Source organism: Schistocerca piceifrons, chromosome X, assembly GCF_021461385.2.
Source record: "Schistocerca piceifrons isolate TAMUIC-IGC-003096 chromosome X, iqSchPice1.1, whole genome shotgun sequence".
Classification (NCBI taxonomy): Eukaryota; Metazoa; Arthropoda; class Insecta; order Orthoptera; family Acrididae; genus Schistocerca; species Schistocerca piceifrons.
In genome coordinates this window covers 782,300,685-782,319,304 of record NC_060149.1, presented here as the reverse complement: position 1 = coordinate 782,319,304, position 18,620 = coordinate 782,300,685, and the positions used below count along the sequence as shown (strand labels likewise).

The following is an 18,620-nucleotide window of genomic DNA, read 5'->3' as shown; positions in this document are numbered from 1 at the left end:
AGTTTTATTGTGTGAACAGCAAAAACACAGTAAGCAATAAACTTTTCCCTCTCAGCATTTTGTGGGAGGTTGTCAGTAAGGAAATGTTTAGTAAAGGTTTGAAATTATGTTTACAGTTTGTTGCAAGTCACTAAATGCTCTCATTCCCAACTGCTGGCTGAATACAGTCTGGGTATTCATGCTTTGTGAGCTACACTTATTTTTCACCCAATGATCTCTAGACAGTAAGAGAGGGATGAGAATTCTCAATTCGCTTAAATGACAAGTACTGTATATTTGCTATGAAACACCATTTCAAAACTAGGCAGAAAGAATTTAAAGGTTTAGTTTACAATGAAAGAGCAAAAAATTACAATGACAGGATTCATTGTTCTGTGTGTCAAAAAGCACTTTTTGCTAAATTTGCCGGCTTGGAGCACGTGAAGAAATTGGTGGTATGAATAGTAAAATTTCTGAAGTCTTGCACATTATTCCATTGTCAGTTGCAACAGTTTTCAATGGAAATGAATGAAGTGTATGGAGACTTTGTATGTTACCCCAAAGTATGTTGGTTAAGTAAAGGGGCATGAATGGAATGATTTTTTTAAATTTAAAAGTTGCTATTGTTGAATTTATGAAGGAAAAAGGAATGCAGGAACAAAAATTAGAACATCCAAAATGGAGAGCAGACCTCACATTTTAAGTGGACTGCACACTGGCCATAGTAAGACATTGTAAGGTAACTTCTTTCTGATTTGATGGAGATGCTTTTAAAAAGATCACTCTATAAAATGGACACATTCTGACAGAAACAGTCCAGTTCTCTAAGCTCACTAGTGTTAAGGAAAACATGAGGTTTGAAGAATTCAGTGTGGCATTGAAAGAATTACGATGATAGTTTTGTAAAGATTCTAAGTACACTTTCAATCTCACATCTGTTTCTGAGCTTATTTCAAGTCCATTTGCCATTTCAGTTGAAAGTGTCTCTGTGTGTGTGTGTGTGTGTGTGTGTGTGTGTGTGTGTGCACGTGCATGTGCACGCTGCACAATTGTAACCAATTGACCTGCAAGATTATGCCAGTTTCAATGACAAATCTTTTTACGTTAAAACTGCTCAGGACATCTACATTGCTTTCTTCAGGTAGAGTTTCCAAGCCTCCCTAATGAGATTGAGATTGCAAAAATGCTGCAGTATTTTGATTGACACATTTGCATGAAAGACCTTTATTCGAGTTTGAAACTAAATAAGTCACAATTACATGGCAACTTGAGTGCAAAACTCTGTGAAATAGTCTGTGTATGCTCGTATGCCGACAGTTTGTATCACATAAAAATTATATTATTTTCAGTGCTTCAAAAATAATTAAATAATATTGACAATTTGTTTTGTTTGTGACCTGTGTTGTTAAGAAATGTGAAATATAAAGCCATGTAATATGCAGTGTGACTTCATTGCCATTTAAATAAGATGCATTCATAGTTTTCCCCTCTTCTCTCTTGCACTCAGGCAGCAAGGCATGGCAGTGGTACTTGTGCCCAGGCATGGCCTGCAAGCTGAAATCGTGGCCACCCATAGTGTAAATCATGTTGCCCTGTTATGTGGAATTGGTGGCTTTATGCACAGCTGGTTTGAATCATACTTGACAGAGAGAATGCAAAAGGTTGTGCTGAATAATTGACAAAGTTTTGGAAAGTCAGAAAATTTTAGTGACTGGGGGGGGGGGGGGGAGATCACAAAGTGAGCCCCACAGGACTCAATTTTGGGGTCTCTCCTATACCTTGTATATGTGAAAGACCTTCCACTTGACATTCAACAAGCAAAATTGGTACTTTTTGCAGGTGATACTAGTGTTACAATAACTTCCGTTAGAGGGACATAAACAAAAGAGTTGGTAAATGATATTTTCCAAAAAATTATTAAGTGGTTCTCTGAAAATGGACTCTCCCTAAATTTAGAAAAAACACAGTGTATTCAGTTCTGTACAACAAATAGTCATATCAACAGTTGATGTAGCACATGAACAGTAGTCGTAAACAGGATAGAATGCTCAAAATTTTATGTTGAACACATTAATGAAAACTTCAGCAGGAGAAAGCATATTATTGAGCTTCTCAACAATTAAGTTCAGTTGCTTTTGCCCTTCATATAATTGCTACTTTTGGAAACAAACAAATCAACATAGTGTCATATTTTGCATATTTTCAACCACTAATATCTTACGGAATAATTTTCTGGGGTAACTCATCACATAGAAAGAAAGTATTCCTTGCACAAAAGCAATCAGTTACAATAATATCTACTGTTCATCCACGGACGTCATGTAGGTTCTTCTTCATGGAGCTAGGCATTTTAAATGCGCCGTAACAATACATGTAAGAAGAAAAGCATTTTAAATGCATCATAATGATACATGTATTTGCAAATGAACAATACATATATTTGTTAATGAAATTAATCATAAATAAGCCATCACAATTTGGGACTATGAGTGGTATCCGTATGTACAAATACAGGGGGAAAAATGATGTCGTCAGAAGGGAGTAAAATATGCAGCAACAAAATTTTTTGATCATTGGTTAATAACATAAAATATCTGACAAATAGCAAAGCATGTTTTAAATGTGATTTAAAAATCATTTCTCCTGGACATCTCCTTCTGTTCTGTTGATGTGAATTTCTACTTAAAACTGGTAGCAAAAAAATGAACATTGTATTTGTGTAAGAAAGACTAAAAATAATAATATGTCCAATAATGTTAACACTATTCTCGTATACATATCCTGTAAACTGACTCATTCTGCATCATTTCAATAAAAGAATCATTAAAATGATCCATGGAACATGTAGCTAGCTAACTGACTAACTAACTAACTCTCATGTACATCCAGGGTCCTCATGCGAGCCAGCTGTCTGGTCTTTTCGGTCCTAGTGATGAAGTGTTTCACGAAGTGATCCTGCGCATTGTCTAGTTTAAATGGGAATAGCGTATTCATTGCTGTTGCAGCATTGCAACAGTGGAGTAGAAAGAATGGGGTGAAGCCTGTAATGTCTTCATTTGCTGTGTTGTATGTGAATGACAAGATGGGCAGTATTGTATTCCAGTCTCTCTGTTCAGCATCAGCAAACATCAAGAGCATACCTGCTGGTGTCTTATTCAAGCATTCTGTTAGGCTATTCATCTGTGGGTGGTAGGCAGTGTGAAATTACCTCTGATACTAGTCTCTACTGGAAAACTTTTCTACAATAAGAAGTCATCACACAGGGTTCTCCGTGCATCAGAATGGTGTTTTCCACAATAAGCTTTGTAATTTCTGGAGCTTCAGAAGTCAGAAAGGTTTAGTGACAGCATAGCAAGTGAGGTAGTCAATGCAGACTGTTATCCCCCAATTCCCATTTGTCGAATTTGGGAAGCTGCCCAAGAGATGAATTCCATTTTGGTGGAATGGTACCACTGCAGGGGGGGAATTGGACCCAGGATGCCCCAGAGGTAATTGTGGCATGTGCTTCTGTCTTTACCACTGCTTACAATGGCACAGTTCCACTCACTCTTCCCTCATGTAGGCCATCCTCCGACAGCTCTCTGGGACCCGGGTCCATTCCCCAGTTTCCAGCCTGACAGTAGCAGATGATGTCATAGTGGACCCTATTGCTATCTCAAACATCTTGGGCCACTGTTTTGCGGAGATTTTGAGCTGTTTCCACTATCACCCTGCCTTCCTCCATTGGAAATGAGTGGAAGAGGCTCGGGTGATACCCTTCTCTACTCAGAATCATGAGTGCTACAATGCCACCTTTACTACGAGGGAGCTAGATCATTCTCTCACTTCATCCTGATCCTCCATCACAGGACCGGACGATGTTCACATTCAGATGTTGCAGAACCTTTCTCCTGCAGGCAAGCACTTTCTGCTTCATACGTACAACTGCATCTGGGCAGAAGGCATGTTTCCCAGATGCTGGCATGAAGCCAATGTCATACCCATATTTAAGCCTGGTAAGGACAAACACATTCCTTCTAGTTACCATCACATTTCTTTCACTAGCTGTATTTGCAAGGTTATGGTACATATGATTCATGCACGACTGGTATGGTGGTTCAAGTCCCGCAATTTATTAACAACTGCACAGTGTGGATTTAGAGTAAACCGTTCTGTAGTTGACCATTGCATCACTTTGTCCACCCGTGTCGTGAATGGTTTTCTGCAGAAATCCCAGACTGTCGCCATGTTTTTCAATTTGGAGAAAGTGTACAACACCTGGTGGAGGACTGGTATCCTCTATACTCTCTACACTTGGGGCTTCCATGGCCACATTTTTAAAAGACTGAGTTTTCAAGGTCTGTGTGGGTTCTGTCTTGTTGGACACCTTCATCCAAGAGAAGGATTACCTCAGGGTTCTGTCCTGAGTCCTGAGTGTCATCCTCTTTGCTGTTGCCATAAGTCCTACAATGGCCTGTCTCTTGCCGGGCAGCTCTGGCTCTCTCTTTTTGTTGATGATTTTGTGATCTATTGCAGTTCTCCGTGGACTTGTCCCCTTGAGCAGCATCTTCAGCAATGTCTTGACTGTGTATATGCAATGGAGCATTGACAACGGCTTCCATTTTTCCACTAACAAAACCATTTCTATGAATTTATGGTGGCACAATTGGTTTCTTTCATCATCTCTACATCTTGGGCCTGTTTCTCTTCCATTTTTTGAAACTACAAAATTCCTGGGGCTCGTGCTTGATAAAAATCTTTCTTGGTCCTCCCACGTTTCTTACCTGGCCACCCGCTGTACGAGGTTCTTCAATGTCCTACGTGTCCTCAGTAATACTTCCTGGGGAATAGAGCAGACCACCCTCCTCAATTTGTACTCGTCCCTTGTCCGTATGAAACTATACTATGGGTGTTTCGTGTATGCATCTACACATCTGTTTCTCTTATGCCATCTCAATACTATCCACCATTGTGGCATCCGTTTGGCCACTGGCACATTTTACTCTAGCCCAGTTGAGAGTCTGTATGCAGTGGTTGCCAAACTATCGCTGATAAACCGCTGTGGCTTTCTCCTCAGTAGATATGTGTGCCATTTGTCTGCCATACCTGGCCACCGATCCTATGCCGCCTCCTTCGACGACTCCTTTGCTTGCCAATATGGGGCACATCCCCATTCTCTATTGCCTCCTGGAGTTCACTTTTGGCTGTTGCTCTAGCAGCCTAACTTCACGCTACCTGCCATTTTCCTGATAGGTCTGAACCCTTCACCACTTTGGCTTTATGTGGCGGCCTTCGTATACCTTGGCCTTCATTCCCTCCCTCCAGACACTACTCTAACCTTACTCTATCACTGTAAGTTCCACGACCTTCGCATGGAACTTCGAGATGGTACCTTTGTGTACACTGATGGCTCTCGGCCTGTCTGTCATTTTGGGTGTGCCTTCATCATTGATACCGACGTTTTTCAGTATTGGCTTATGGGACACTGCTCAGTATTTACAGCAGAGCTCTTCGCCCTGTAGCAGGCCATGCTGTACATCTGGCAAAACAGACTTTTCAATTGCATCATCTGCCCCAACTCTCTCAATGCCCTTCAAAGCCTCTGTGTTCTGTACACCATCCACCCCTTAACGCAACGGGTCCAGGAAAGCTGTTGCTTGCTTCATCTTGATGGAGCCACTGTGATGTTTATGTGAGTTCCTGGTCACGTAATTCCGACAGGAAACAAGGGCGCTGATGCAGCTGCCAAGGCTGTTGTCATCGTACCTTAGCCCACTAGTTCTTCCATTCCCTCTGATGATCTCTGTGTTTCCGTCTGTCAGCAGGTGGTGTCACTTTGGCATCACCACTCGTCCTCCCTTCATGGGAACAAGCTGCAGGGAATTAAGCCTCTCCCAGCAGCTTTTACGACCACCTCTTGACCCTCTTGCCGTGAAGAGATCATTTTAACTAGGTTGTGTATTGGGCACTGTCTTTTTAGCTATCGCCATTTGTTAAGTGATGTTCCCCCACCACTTTGTGCTCATTTCGCTCAACCTATCATGGTTTACCTTTTCCTGATGGAATGCCTTTTTTGTAACCTCTTATGTTCTAATTTGTGTTTGCCATCTGAGTTATCAGCCATTTTAGTGAATGGTGCATGGGCTGTCAATCACGGTTTCTTTTTATCCATCATAGCAATATGGCGAAGGACGTATAATATTTAGTTCAGGACCTCAGTTTCTGTATGGTATGTTTTATAGACCTTTCTCCATGTCCTTGTTTCTAGCTGACTTTCCTTCCTTCGATTGGGATTAACATGTAGTCATTTTTAACTCCTCTTTTGTCTTTGTTTTCTACAGTTCTGACATGGGTGCACATGACCCTGCACACTAAAACAAAACAAACATGGAGAAATGTCTAATGAACAAATAATATTACAAAACCTCTCACACCATGACATACAGTTCCTGTTGTTAAATGTTGTTGCTGAACAGAATATAAAATCTATTAAGTCTAAATTCAAGAGAATAGTCAGTAGGCCAAAAACTATGTTAGGACACTGCTCAAAGACATGAAGTGGAGTGATGTATGTATTCTCATGTCACGAATTAAAAATACATTGCTTTAGTAATAAAATTATATGAATGTGTGGTGTCTGTTCTTTCAGACATGTCCAACACCACATATTCTTATAATTGATTTGCAACAATGGGCAATGAATTCATGACCTACAGTGCAGATGCTCATATATGTTGAACCTCCAGTGGGACTCTAAAATGAGCAAGCATGGATGGGGACTGTGGATGGGCGGCAGTAGGTGGGAATGTGAGTTGGCCAGGGAGCATGCCAAGATAGTCCACAAATTTGTGATAAACACTGTGGCCAGATGGCACAGTGCTTAATGCAACTCCCTAATAAACAAGAGATCCTTGTTTCAAGTCTCTATGTGACACATTTTCACTTGTTGCTGCTGATTCTGCATAAAGTCACAATGCAGCTGATATCATTAGTTCCTTCCTTTTCCTTTCCTTTATCCCCCATCCACCTTCAATTTACATTATTAGTAATAAAAGTTTATACCTTACTTGAATACTGTTTTCCCCCAAAACTCTAACCCAGATTAGACCAGTGTGTACAAAGAAGCCATTTATGACTCAAGGGATAAAGGTATCTTGTGAAACAAACAACACACTCTTTCTGTCAGTCATAAACAGCTCTGATGTTGATGCTGTAGCTATTTACAAAACATGTTATTAAATATTAAAGAAAGTAATATGGATGTCAAGGGAAATGTATTATGAGGAAATGATAATCACATCAGGCAACAAAATAGGCAATATGAGATATAGTAAAGGAGATGACTAGTAGAATCAGACGGGAAGATGGGCAGATGGCATTAAGAGTAAATGATACATTGGTACCATCTATTTCTTCATGATTTCTGTGCAGTTCGCAATTAAGTGGCTGGCAGAGCATTCATTCCTTCATGCTATTTCTCTACCACTTCGATCTTGAACAGTGTGTGAGTAAAATGAACACTTAAATTTTTCTGTATGTGCTCTGATTTCTCTTATCTTATTATGATCACTTCTCCCTGTGGAGGTGGGTTCCAACAAAATCTTTTCACATTTGGAGGAAAAAGTTGGTGTTTGAAATTTCATGAGAAGATCCTGCCGCAACAAAAAAAGCCGTTGTTTTAATGATTGCCATCCCAATTCACATATCATATCTGTGGCACACTCTCTTCTTTTTTGTGATAATACAAAAAGAACTGCCCTTCTTTGAACTTTTTTGATGTCCTCTGTCAGTCCTATCTGATGTGGATCCCACACCACGCTGAAAACACTCCAGAAGAGGGTGGACAAACATGGTGTAAGCTGTCTCTTTAGTAGATTCGTTACATTTTCTAAGTGTCCAACAGTCTATGGTTTCCTTTCCCCACAACATGATCTATTATTCATAATATGAATCCTTAAGTATCTAGTTGAATTTGCGACCTTTAGATTTGTGTGTTTTATCCTTTAACAGAAATTTAGCAGGTTCCTTTAAGTACTCATGTGGATGACTTCACATTGCAACCTTTCGCGACACATGGATATCTTGTCTAAACCATTTTGCAGGTGGTTTTAATCATCTTATGACTTCACAAAACAGTAAATATGGCATAATCTGGAAACAATCTCAAGAGGACAGCTCAGATTTTCACCTAAATTGTTTATGTAGAGCAGGAACAGCAGAGGGCCTCAGAACTTTCTTGGGAAGCTCCAGATATTTCAGGTATTACTTGTGTTTCACTTGATGGCTTTCTGTAAATTATTACAAACTGGAGTTTTCTGACAGGAAATCACAAATACAGTTGCACAGCTGAGGTGATAGTCCATAAGACTTGCAAGATTAGAAGTTGCTTGTGAGGGACGGTGTCAAAAGCCTTCTGGAAATCTAAAAATATGGAATCAGTTTGTCATCTCCTGTCACTAGCACTCATTAATTCATGAGAATAAGAAACTAGTTGTGATTCTCAAAAACAATATTTCCTGAATCTGTATTGGCTGTTTGTCAGTAAAATGTTTTCTTTGAAGTAGTTCATAATGTCCGGACAGTATGTGTTCCGAGATCCTGTGCAGATGTGTGGAGTGTTGCAAAACTTTTTGACAAGTATTTCATAACCATTATTGAAAAGATGGGGTTGTGAGGTTCAGTGGATGCTACCATGGGATACTTTAGACCAGTTATTACAAATAACTTCAGTAATATGAATATGACCATCATTTCACCAGAGTAAGTAATATCCGTAAAATCTTTGAAATCCAAAAAATTCCACTAGTTGTGTTAAAATACCAACAAAGTTAGTTAAAGGGTATGTTTCTGAGTCCATTAACATATTAAAGTTCTTTCTATAACCAGTTGTTTATCAGTGGGACATTCCCTGAATGGTTGAAGTACGCTTTAGTTAAGCCTTAAGGCAGGAGATAAAGAAAGGTAACCAAATTTCCATCCAATTTCACTTTTGCCAGCATACTTGAAAATTTTAGAAAAGATTTTATACAATTTTGGCTTCTTAATCATCTGACAGAAAGTAATATATTGTCAAAGTTGGTGTTCAGATTTCTAGAGGGTTCAGATATTGAGAAAGCTGTCTACATATTCAGCAAGAATGTACTTAATTCATTAGACAATAAATTACAGGCCAATGGTATTTTTTGTGATCTTTCAGCTGATGAAGAAATGCTTGCTGAAGAACCTAAACAAATCTGTAATTGCAATGTGAATGTTGTTGAACATAGATGATATAAAAATAATGCTGGCATGCTACGTTTAATTTCATTTCACATCATATGGGATTATTTTTTGGAGTAACTTATCAAGGCAAGCTAAAAAGTTTTTCAGGTGCAAAAATGTGTAATGAGAATTATTTGTTGCATGAACTCTGGAACATCCTGCAGCAACCTGTTTAGGGAACTAGGGATATTTGCTACTGCTTCCCAATATGTTTATTCCTCAATGAAGTTTCTCATTAAAATATACCTCTTTTTCAAAACAACAGCTCAGTTCATGGAACCAGTACTAGAAATATGAATAATCTTCATGAAGATTTAAAGTCACTGATTTTGGTCCAGAAAGATGTCCATTATTCAGAAACTCATATTTTCAATAATGTGTTAGCAGCTGTAAAAAGTTTCACTCCTAATAAAGTGCAGTTTAAGAGGGGCCCCAAAACACTTTTTGGTGGCCATCTCCTCCTATGCCACTGATGAATTTCTTGATACAACCATCTGATGTGCATATGTTACTAATAATGTCAAATAATGCAAGAACTAGTACAGTCTGACTTCTGTACAAATTCAGTGTACTAATGTGATCATTGTAACAAATGTTGTAAAATTATACCTCTATCTGATGATACATGGCTACATGTAGACTAAGAATTATCATGTGTACCTTAGTGTATCGGACATTTACATGTTTTGTGGCAGGTTAGTTATTACCTTTTAAATGAAAATATTAGAATTTGAGATTTTTTAACTTATTCCACATCCATGAGGACCATTTTAATTATCGTCTGTGGAAGGTACATTCACATATTTGTGTTTCTTCATAAATATTTAATGTGTATTCTTGTCCTTCTGGCACATTGTATATCCTGGAGTATCTCTTCACTATGGATCTATTGAAACGAAAAGTACATCTAATCTCGATACCAATTTCTGAGAATAAATAAAATGTGACTTGGACTATGTTATTATTTTGATACTCAGTTGCCGTGGTTCTATACACACACTGATACACACATGCTTGACATAAAAGAAATAAAAAAGACAGTAAAAACAATCCAGCTTACCAATTAAGCAATAGAACAGGGACTGTTAGTGTGTGGCACGTCCCGTAAAATTACAAAGTGGCATTTGGAGATAGTGGAAAGAAAAGTGAATGAGCTAGTATAAAAAGTGCTTTGTCATTGTGATTTTTCCATTACTTTGTGTCTTGTGCTGCATTGCCATAGTCCTTTCATTCTGCTGTCTTTTCTTTTGGTTCATGTCTGAACAAAATGTCCAATAATCATTCTTTTCTGCCTTTAAATTGTTGAATATTTGCAGTTTTGTGCAGATGTGAATGACTGTAAAAATTATATCTTAATCTATAAACAATGGTCTGTAGCATGATGACCTGATAAGTGTATGATATTAAGCCAAAAAAATGAAACCTAGAACAGAACTGAGAAAAACTGGTGACAGGGTTCTCAGGCAAAGGAAAAATAATTCTAATATAATTGACTCTTGGCCACTTTGTTGATACTTTACTATGTGAAATAGACCATTTTGTCTATCTAGTGGGAACAAAGCTGCACTAATTCTTTTAGTTAAAAAAGTAATGATTGTTGATTATGTTGTCATTGCTGCTGCAGAAAACTTAGATGTATTGTGCATATAGTTACTATTATCAGCATATTTTATCATATGTCAATGGTAGTCAACTTGCAGTCAAATTTTTATTCTTGTTTTAGTTTATGCAATGTGAGCTAGTAGCATGGTGTCAAACTTCATTTTGGGACATCTATGTCTAAACTAATTATTGACATCAGTGTCAGATGGTAAAAATAAAAGATAGTAAAGGTAAAAAGTAATGTCAATTTAACATGGGGAAATATTTAGTGTGTTGGCACTGAATGTTAAGCGGAACTAAAACAAGAAGGAAATGTGATTTTTTTTTTAAGCCATGTCTGTATGTTTGTCTGATACAGTCATTTGATATCTACCAGTGTGTTAACATGCTGTTTTTTTGCAAGATGTGCATGCTTCTGCTTTCCAATGCTGTTATTTATTTATGATGATCTTTATTCTGAAGGCTGAAACTGTGCTAATTATGCTTTCTTATTCTTTCTTTCTTACAGACATCTGTGGAACTTTGGCCAAAGTGTGACTGTCTTATTTCCTTTCATTCGAAGGGTTTTCCATTAGATAAGGCTATTCAGTATGCTAATTTAGTAAAACCCTTTATAATTAATAATCTGCATATGCAATATGATATACAGGTGAGTCACCGCCATGTTCTATAATTTTGTGTTGAGTTTGTTTAACAATATTTGTTTTTTTTCTGTTGTAGGAGAATTTCCCATTGTGTAGGACTGACAAAGACTTCTGACATTTCTCATGGACAGAATGACAATTAAACCTCTTCAGTCTTTTGGTGTTATTTGAACTGTTATCAGTTCTCCTCTCTTGCCAAGGAACCTGGGAACTCTTCATCGATCATTTCTTTTTTATTACATCTGTGCAGCTTCTCACTCTTTGACAAAATATTTGACATAACTCTAGTGTTTAACTTGAATTCTTGGTGCTCTGCGGCTTTCAGATATTTATTAAAGTACATCTTCTATACACCATGAATTGCACTAGAAATGTTTATTTGCCAAAAAAAGTTTTCAGATTAATAACTCATATTCAGTGATGTATTATGTACCTCCGTGGCAGTGACATGTTTAACTTCGTAGGATGTGAACAGGAATATCTATCAAAACTGGATGTATAACTGTTGCTGTGTGAGCTTGCCATTCAAAGAACCTTTGTATTATGTTGCATTTTTATTGGTCTTGTAGGCTACAAAAACAGCTTATGAATAAGAGATAGGACAAGTCAGTTTATATGTTTACAGGTGAACATGATTTCTGTGCATACGTATTAAAAATTATAAATAATACACTTCTAACACTTAATGGAGTAAAGGCAGTGATGCTGTAAATATGATTTCAAAGATTGTCCAAAGCTTTTGACCTGATTATTTGTCTTGTGTTTTGGTAAGTTTATAATAACTTCAACTCCCATGTGGAAAGTATCATTTTAGAACACCAGTGTTTTGATTTGGTTAATTTGCAAGGTTTTGTTTTATCTCGGTAATGTGATAGTGAATATCACAGTTTGTTTGCAAACTACTGTCCATAGATATTTTATTTATTTTAAAGTTTACATAATGTAAATATGTGATAAAGGAGAAATATCTACATCTACATCCATACTCCACAAGCCACCTGACGGTGTGTGGCGGAGGGTACCTTGAGTACCTCTGTTGGTTCTCCCTTCTATTCCAGTCTCATATTGTTCGTTTACCAGAGATCTTAGATAATGCTTTACAGGAGTCTCCAAGTTTGCATCCAGATACGATTTTAGTGGTCCTTTTTTACATTTTGAATGTGCTGCTTTAGAGTGTGCCCATAATGCATCCTCATGTTGGAGGTGAGAATGAAAGTAGACATGATATGTACTCTTTCTGTTTTCTCAGTACAGCAGATTTGTAGTGGGCAAAGTAGGTAGCAGATCATCTCAGTTTTATGTAACATATAGTATAAGCTTATTCCATTTTACATTGTTTTGCAACCATAATCCCATCAATTTTGTTTCTGTACTGTTGCCAACTGGTTCATCATTGATACAGAGAAGTGAGATGTACTCTCTTTGACAAAAACCTGGCAAGCTGCCATAGTGTATGTGTCCTTGCTTTTTGCAACATGGGACTAATATATGGCCACACTGATAATGCTCTCTGGCTATCTGCACAATCTGGCAACACTGTGGGATGTGGCAGTTTCTGGGGGAAGTCTTGTCTTCTATTGGAGCTGTTGTGCGATTTCAGTGTCCGTGGTGTAGTAGCAAAATCACGTGTTGTTTGAAAATAGTGTTTGGCAGTTGAGACTGATCGTTGTCTAAATTTTTATAGTGCCTTTCATCTGAATACTGAAGTCTTGGATGTAATGATAGCACAACCACAAACCACTTCACTTTCTGACACACCAGTAATAACAGTTCCATCCAATAACATTTTTTTTGACAGATTTCTTGGCAGACTATCTGCTTGTGTCACATGCATGAGAGCTCACCGGAGCCCATTAGCTGGGAACTGGTAGTGGCTGCACTGCTGTCCCTTGCCCTTTGTCAAAAGCACTGGCTACCACTCACCACTCTGGATATTATAAAATGCATTACTATTGTTGAGGGATCCTCCACAAAAAATGTTGATGATTACTATTTTGAGCTCAATAGTAACAGAGGCAGCCAGTCGGTTCTAATATGATGAATATTGTGTTACACTAATGTGTAAGACAGGAGGAGTATGGTTCAAAATTAATTATATACACTGGCGTCCAAATTAATTATATACACCAGTGTCCAAAATTAAAGCAACAAACCACTATTACCCTGTTCTGAGTCTAATTCACGATACGATCATACAAACTGTCAACAGATGTCCATACGATTGTCTCCTGCACAGAAGATGGAATTCTGGTCAACGGACAACCACACCGATGATGACGTCATGGCACCTGTCAAATGGGATGGTCTTTTCCAGGTAGTCTGACATCTGCAGTTATTGTGTACACAGTCACAGAAGGTCCAATATGGCACAGAGAAGATGTCTACCAGGTTCTCTGTGGTAGAGCGCCATGGGAAGAATGGAAGCAGGACAGTCGCAAACTGATGTGGCCCGATGGCTTATTATGAATTGTTCTGTTGTTTTTCAGATGTGGCGACAGTTTATTCAGATCAAAACTGTATCACAAAGACCAGGGCAGGGCTGGCCATGTGTAACATCAGTAACAGAGAACCGTTATTTGGCTATAAGGGCGTGTCAGTACTGGCTTATTACTGCACGGCAACTGGCATCTGACCTTGCAGCATCCACTGGACATATTGTAGCGAGACAAACAGTGTACAGAAGGCTTCATCAGAGTGGCCTTTATTGTTGGAGACCTGCTGTATGTGTACCTTCAATGCATCTTCACAGGAAGGAACGTCTAGAGTGGAATCGCCAACATGCCACCTGGACCGTCGAATAATGGGCCAATGTTCTTTTCACAGTTGAGTCCCGACTTAGGCTGGACACTGATTCTTGATGGATTCACATCTGGAGAGAATGTGGAACATGATTTTTCGACCCAACCATTATGGAATGAGTGATATTGAGAATGATCCCTAACGGTGTGGGCAGAGACTATGTTGACCTCTCACACCCCTCTTCATGATATTGTATGGTTAAATTGACAAGGTGTAACTGCTATCAGGTATTGTAACAAGATCTTGGGACCACATGTGTGGTTGCGAGGTCATGTAGGCCTGGACTTCATATTGCTGGACGATAATGCTTGACCTCATAGAGCATGTTTGGTTGATGGTTTCTTGGAAATGGGATTTATTTGCACGCTTGGCGTGGCCTTCTTACTCTCCCCATTTGAATAACATAGAGCATGTCTGGGATGCACGAGGCACGTGGGTTACATATCATCAGCACCCACCAACCACTCTCAAAGACTTGCGAGCAGCGCTGCAGGAAGGATAGGCGTTATTACCACAATGTGAGACTGATGACATCATTCATAGCATACCCCATCATTTTTCAGGCCTGTACTGCTGCCAGAGGGGGCCATACCCCATACTGAGCGCATTAACCAGTTGTCGGAAAGTGTGTGTAAATCCATTAAGCTGGAAGAAAACGGGGAATATCTTTGTCTACTGATATGCATGTTGCAGTTGTTTACGTTCTGTATTTTTTATATTGTGTCTACTATACTATCACATGATTATACTGTTTTGTGGCAAAATATATGCAACTTTGCAAAGTTTCGGTTTGTTGCTTTAATTTTCACATCACTGTAGTTAGTGATCCAATCAGAATACCTCACTACATTTTTTGATGTTACAACATCCAGTCACATTAATGTGACCACCAGTCAAAAGCCTGAATAATCATGTTTTGGAGTGCAGACTGGTGTAAGATGTGCAGAAAATGTGTCAGTGAGGTTCTGGAAGGTACCAACAGGAATATGGTGCAATGCTGGTCCCAGTGCTAGTTTCTCAGTTGATGTTCTATGACACGAACAGTCTGATCAAGTTGGTCACACAGACTCCCATTTGGGTTATAATACCGGGAGTATGGTGGCCTGGGGAGTACAGTAGACTCATTCTGGTGCTCTTTGAACCACGTACATACACAGCAAGCTGTGTGACACTTTGCCTTGTCCTCCTGGTAGATGCTATCATGCTGAGGAAAAACAAATTGCATGTAATGGTGCACATGGTTCCCAATGTTGATCCATTATGCCTTCCAGAATGATGAGAACACCCAGGGAATGCCACAAAAACGTTCCCCAGACCACAATTCTCCCTCATCTGGCGTGGACCCTTTCGACAATTGTTGCATGGTGTTTGCTTTTAGATGTTTCACACTGTACTTGCTAATGGCCATCTGTCTGATGGAGCATAAAATGTGATTCGTCTGAAATTCCAGCATTCATCATCAATAAACAGCAGTCGGCATGGGTACGTGAACCAGGCATGTGTTGTGGAGGCCCATAGCCGGCAACGTTCACAAAACTGCCATTGAGGAGAAACTGTTGATAGCCCTCTTTGTCTATGCGGGTGGTCAGTTGCTTGGCAGCTGAATGTTTATTCACCTGTACACAACTCTGTAGCTGTCATTCACCCCTGTCATCTACAACCAGTGGTGCACCACAGTTGCTGCAGTGCCAGTTTTGGATAGCATCTTTTGCCATGCATGGTATACTTTCACCACAGTGGTACGCAAACAGTTTACAAACTTAGCCATTTCAGAAATGTTTCCACTCTTGGCCCGAAAGCCAATGACCATCCCTGCCCTTTTGATGCCAGATAAGTTACTCCATTTCTCCATTGCAACAACGACTGCACTGTTCTCCATGTATCCCCTGGACACATTTTATGCATTCTTCAGTGTCAGTGCTGCCAGTGGCCATCTGTGATTGGTTACTGCATGTTGGTGTGGGACATAGGTGGTGGTCACATTAATGCAACTGAACCATGTGTTCTTAATGCTTTATATCTCTTTTCTTTTCTTTTCTTTTTAGAACTGATTTCTTGTCAGGAATTTGTATGTTTTCATCAAGCCGCAGTAACTGCTAAAGCAACTGCCTAAAGTGACTAGGTTCAGCAACTTTTGCGATCAGAATAATTGCCAATTTTGAGAATATAGAAATTAGTAAGCTAACATACTTTGCATACTTTCACTCTCTGATGTCATACGGAATAATATTTTGGGGTAACTCAACATTTAGACAAAAATAAAGTGGTTAGAAAAATGTGTGGGGTTCATAGTCGCACATCTTGTAAGCATCTTTTTAAAAGATTGGGAATTCTTACAACAGCCTCACAATACATCTACTCACTAATGAAATTTGTTCTCAACAACATGGACCAGTTTAAAAAGAACAGTGACATTCATGATTATAATACCAGAAAAAAGAAAGACTTACACTATCCTTTGGTCAACCTATCTTTGGCACAGAAAGGGGTAAAATATGCTGCTATAAAAATTACCTGATGAAATAAGGTGTCTGACAGACAGCAGTAATAGCTTCAAAAATAAATTGAAATAATATCTCCTTGACAACTCCTTCTATACCATAGATGAATTCTTGAATAGGAATAAATAAATCTATAAATATAGTATATGCACTTTGTGCCATTTAAGGGAATGGGGTAAATAATAGAAATATTAATCTTTAACTCTGCATGCAATCATGTGCAGCATACAAATAGATTATCGTGACTGTCATGAGAATGCACGAATATGTTGGTGAGGATGGAAACAAGAAGGGACAGAGTTAATTAATTATTGATGCCATGAAGTAATCAATTCGAGGTTTCAGTAGAGAAGAAACTGAAAATTATGTTCATTAAAACAGAAATTAAACTGTAGATGTGGGCAATCTGCAAGTGCAACTGTACACTGTCATACATTTTTCATAAAACATGAGGGGGAACATTACAAAAGCAATGAAAGATTTTTTTAAAAGTTGCCCATTCCTTGCTTTTGTAATGTTCCCTACTCTTGTTTTGCCCCTAACTGATGTAAATAATCAAAATCCTTGTCACTGATGGTCCCTTCAAATCTTTCTAGCAACTTTTGGTGTGTGTGCTGTGACTTGGTGTTGGTAAAGCAGACCTCTGTTCCTGCTCCCATGAGGTACTGGATCCAGGTTGCCAGATAGCTTATGAATTGTATTTGAAATCAAACGTCACAAGTGAAACGTGCACTTGGTTATCCAGAATTACCATGTTAGTCTGTAGCTATGTAAATATAAGCAAGAAAAACGCTAATTCATCCATCACAATAACTCACTCAGACAACAGCGGAACAAAGTTATCCTATGTAGTCTTCCATATACAGTTGTAATATTACAACCAGTAGTTGAGACAGTGGTAAACCATGATCATGGTCACAAATTTGTAGCTATCCATAGCTTCAATTGTTGAGTAATATAAAGTGACATGAATTCCTCTGTTATCGAGGTGTTAAATCAACAGAAATCGTTACACAGTTCTGCCTGCATCACCGGTCTTCCATTGTTGACTTTCCTTATTGGACTTTTCCTGTTGCTCTGAAAAATGAGACACAAGGTAAATGTTTATATTCTGTCTAGGAAAACATCCAACATTCCATTCTTCCAGAAATACTGCTCATGTACATCATACCAAATACTGATGGGAGTGGACTGTATCTACTTCCGGTCTTGTGTCATACACAACTAGAATATTAGGAATACCACCAATACATTGAGGCACTGTTGATAATAGACTAATACATCCATGCCATGGAATAAGAACGCACATTGTGGAGTCACAAGAAAAAATTGAATGTATGACTGTTGAAGCACAAACAAAACATAAGAAATTGGCAAATGATGACAAACAAAATTCAGATTCGTGTCACTGACAGTTGCTTCAAATCTTTTCAGAAACTTTCTTTTGTTTTGCTGGTGATCTAATTTGGTATTTGTGAAGCAGATAACTATGACATCTCCTGCAAGGTTGCCAGGACACATACACTGACGGGGAAAAAAAAATCACAACACCAAGTAGGAGTTGTGTAACAAACAAAAGTTGGTAGACTCGTTTCTACATTTCAAAGAGGATATCTTTTAAAATTTGACTCCCACTTGTGACAGCAGCTCAATTAAAGTAGCTGACGTCGAACATTGGCGGTTGTCACATTAATGTGGCTGGACCATGTATAAAGCATTAATAACAACATTAAATGATGTAGTGAGGTATTCTGATTGGATCACAAACTAATTATTAATGTTGAGCTATACTATGTCTTGCATATTAGTGTAATACAATACTAATCACATTAAAATGGGCTGTTGCCTCCGTCAC

The 18,620-nt window shown here is 38.6% G+C and overlaps 1 protein-coding gene across 5 annotated transcripts in view; it reads left to right on the top strand.

Annotated features, from left to right (window-relative positions):
- Positions 1-18,620, top strand: part of LOC124722134 (inositol hexakisphosphate and diphosphoinositol-pentakisphosphate kinase) — a 577,166-nt gene that overhangs the window by 237,549 nt on the left and 320,997 nt on the right. For all 5 annotated transcript variants that reach the window (XM_047247339.1, XM_047247338.1, XM_047247341.1 and 2 more), the window contains exon 4: positions 11,330-11,470. In XM_047247339.1, coding sequence (XP_047103295.1) covers positions 11,330-11,470 — 141 coding nt within the window. The remainder of the gene's footprint in view (positions 1-11,329; positions 11,471-18,620) is intronic.